Raw genomic sequence first — 2,692 nt, forward strand, 5'->3', positions numbered from 1 at the left:
ACCAACAGACTGCAGATTAACTGAATTTTTGTTTTTCTTTTTAGTTTTTTATTGCCTCTAGTGGCCTTTATTTGACAGGAAAGTTGATAATGAGAGAAGGGGGAAGACAGGTCGGGAGTCGAACCCTGACAGTCTCATCAAGGACTAAGGTCTCCATATGTGGGTCGTCTTTAACCCCTGCGCCACCACAGCACACCCCACTAACAATATTTTGGTGTTAAAAAGGTCTCTCTTTCATAATGAAATGTTAAATCTTACCAGTAGCTGCAGTAATGTTGATGCCACTGCTCCTGACATTGTCAAGAACAGAGAAGAGAGTGAATGTGTAGTTTGTTGCAGGAGASAGAGATGAGACTGTGTAGTTTACTGGTCCATCTCCAACTGGGGCACTGATGATTGTCTCCACACCATTAAACAGGAGAACAAAGCTGGTGATGTTGTTGATCTTGTTCCACTGCAGAGTGATGCTGATGTCAGTTTTTCCTGACTTCATAAATCCTTCTGCATTTCGAGGAGCTGATTTTTTAGAAAAGGAGATATTCAGTTCAGATTTTTGCAGTTGGGTTTTCTTGTCTACTTGTAGCCAGGATCTTAATTGTAGCTTACAAAAAGAAAACATGTCCAGGTCAATTAAACAAGAAWGGAGCAATGGAAATATATGAAAGCTGTGTCATTTACGTTTTAAACATCACTGATCTTTCCATTGCATCTTTCCACTTTACAAAACTGCATCATGTTTTTTTCCAAACATCTATATAATCTGTCCAGATATCAACATCGTTCAAGTCAACTAAACACAGAGACACAGGAGGCAAACTAATCAGAATCTGAACCCATAAGCTGACTGCTTTTGGTGCAGAGAAGCTCTGGCTCTCTTGTCTCTGAAGGTGAACGTAGTAACCCAAAGAGAMGAAGGCCTGATTAATCTGTTTGTACTGAGATCTCAGTTTTGTAGTGATAGTTCATATTTCATATGAAATGGTTAAACAATCGAAAGACTGAATGTTTATGATAAACTCTTTAAGCAGCTGAACGCCTGTGTTCCTTTTTCCATTGTATTTTCTGGGAGTTAATGGGTTTTAAGTACTAATTGAAAACAAGAAGTGCTCTAAATGTTCAGGTACTTGTGGAAAATATTGACCTTTTCATAAGGAAACATAAGCATTTGTTCCTGAGATTTTTGTTGGAACTGATGACTAACAGAGGAGTTGGTCAGTTTGGAATCTATAGGTTTTGTCTCAGTACCTACCCAGTACATACACAAACAGCACTAGAAAAATGGAGAATTCAAACCATTTTTTACAAATGGTTTGAATTAGTTATCAAAGATGATAAGCTAAATATATTTTTCTCAAAATAAAACCAAAGGAAATGATGGTGTGATTAGTTATGTTGTGCTGTTAAATATCTTACCAGTCACAGCTGTCAGTTGCTCTACACTGATTCTCACATTTTCAAACACAGTGAAGAGAGTGAATGTATATCTGGTTCCAGCAGTGAGAGATGAGACTGTGTAGTTCACTGGTCCATCTCCATCTGGTGCAGTGATGTTTATCTCTGTGTTGTTAAACTGGAGAACAAAGCTGCTGCTGTTGTTGATCTTGTTCCACTGCAGAGTGATGCTGCTCTCATCTTGTGTCGATACTCTGAAGGGTTGAGGTTCTAACAAACACAGACACAATATATATTACAATGTAAAACATTTGTCTTACCAAACTGTTTCACATTGGGCTTGGTTAAGGAAATAACTACAATTGATAAAAATGAGTGAATTGCGGTTTGTGTGTGTGTGTGTAAATACATATTAAAATTACCTGGTTGAAAAAAGGAAAACAAATCATTCTGAATTCTTTGTATATTATTACAATATTACCTGTACAATATGCSAAMTCGCATCCATACGGCTGTTGAAGTTTGTAGACGTAGTATCCATAACAACGTTTGATCTGGATGGTGTGTGTGGGAWAATAGCAGCAGGAACCATACCAAGAGTTACACACAGTGCGAGTTACGGTTTCATTAAGCTGGACTGGATGAGGCCCATTTATCCACAAAGTAGCTGCGGTTCCACATCTTCTTTCTGATACACATTCCTCTGGAATCTGAGCGCTGGTCTGACCCAAGTAAAAGCGATACCATCCACTCCAGACAATGGAATAGTCACAGTGTAAGAGTGAATAGTCTGTATTCTCTGTTGAACGCCAGGCATCGTTCAGTGCAGTGTAATACAGACAGGCGTCAATGCATTCAGCAACTCCATTGGTGGTGATGCACTCTGTGCCATCAGGACAACACCGACAGCCGGTACACGGACCTTCAAATACAATATGTGGGACAAAACAGAAGATGAAACATTACAAGACTAAAGACACAAAATACTTTTGTTTTTATTTCAAATTATAGTCAGATTCTGARTTAATGAGGGTGAAGAGGTTTTCCTGCTCCTTTAGTGAGAATAACATGCCTACAGTCAGAGGATATCATAAAAAAAGCAATCACACCTCACTATGAGTTAAATAAACCTCAGCTTTAAGTCCTGGTTTTAGCAGATTCTTAATAGACATTAAATCCTTTTCATCAGTCAGACTACCTGCGACAGCCTGACAGCTATATGCTGCTTTCCATTTACAGTTTGTCTCTACATGGACTAAACAGATTCTGCTCTGAACAAAGAACAGAAAAATCTCAGTCT

The 2,692-nt window shown here is 38.5% G+C and overlaps 1 protein-coding gene across 1 annotated transcript; it reads right to left on the bottom strand.

Annotated features, from left to right (window-relative positions):
- Nucleotides 1–160: 160 nt before the first annotated feature.
- LOC103461438 (uncharacterized) lies at nt 161–2,314 on the bottom strand (the record flags this gene model as incomplete). The annotated part of the gene is made up of 3 exons (XM_008403737.2): nt 161–516; nt 1,414–1,662; nt 1,874–2,314. Coding segments are annotated over 3 exons (959 nt in total), but the record flags the coding sequence as incomplete, so codon positions are not given.
- Between the last annotated feature and the right edge of the window lie 378 nt (nt 2,315–2,692).

Source organism: Poecilia reticulata, unplaced genomic scaffold (assembly GCF_000633615.1).
Source record: "Poecilia reticulata strain Guanapo unplaced genomic scaffold, Guppy_female_1.0+MT scaffold_1520, whole genome shotgun sequence".
NCBI lineage: Eukaryota > Metazoa > Chordata > Actinopteri > Cyprinodontiformes > Poeciliidae > Poecilia > Poecilia reticulata.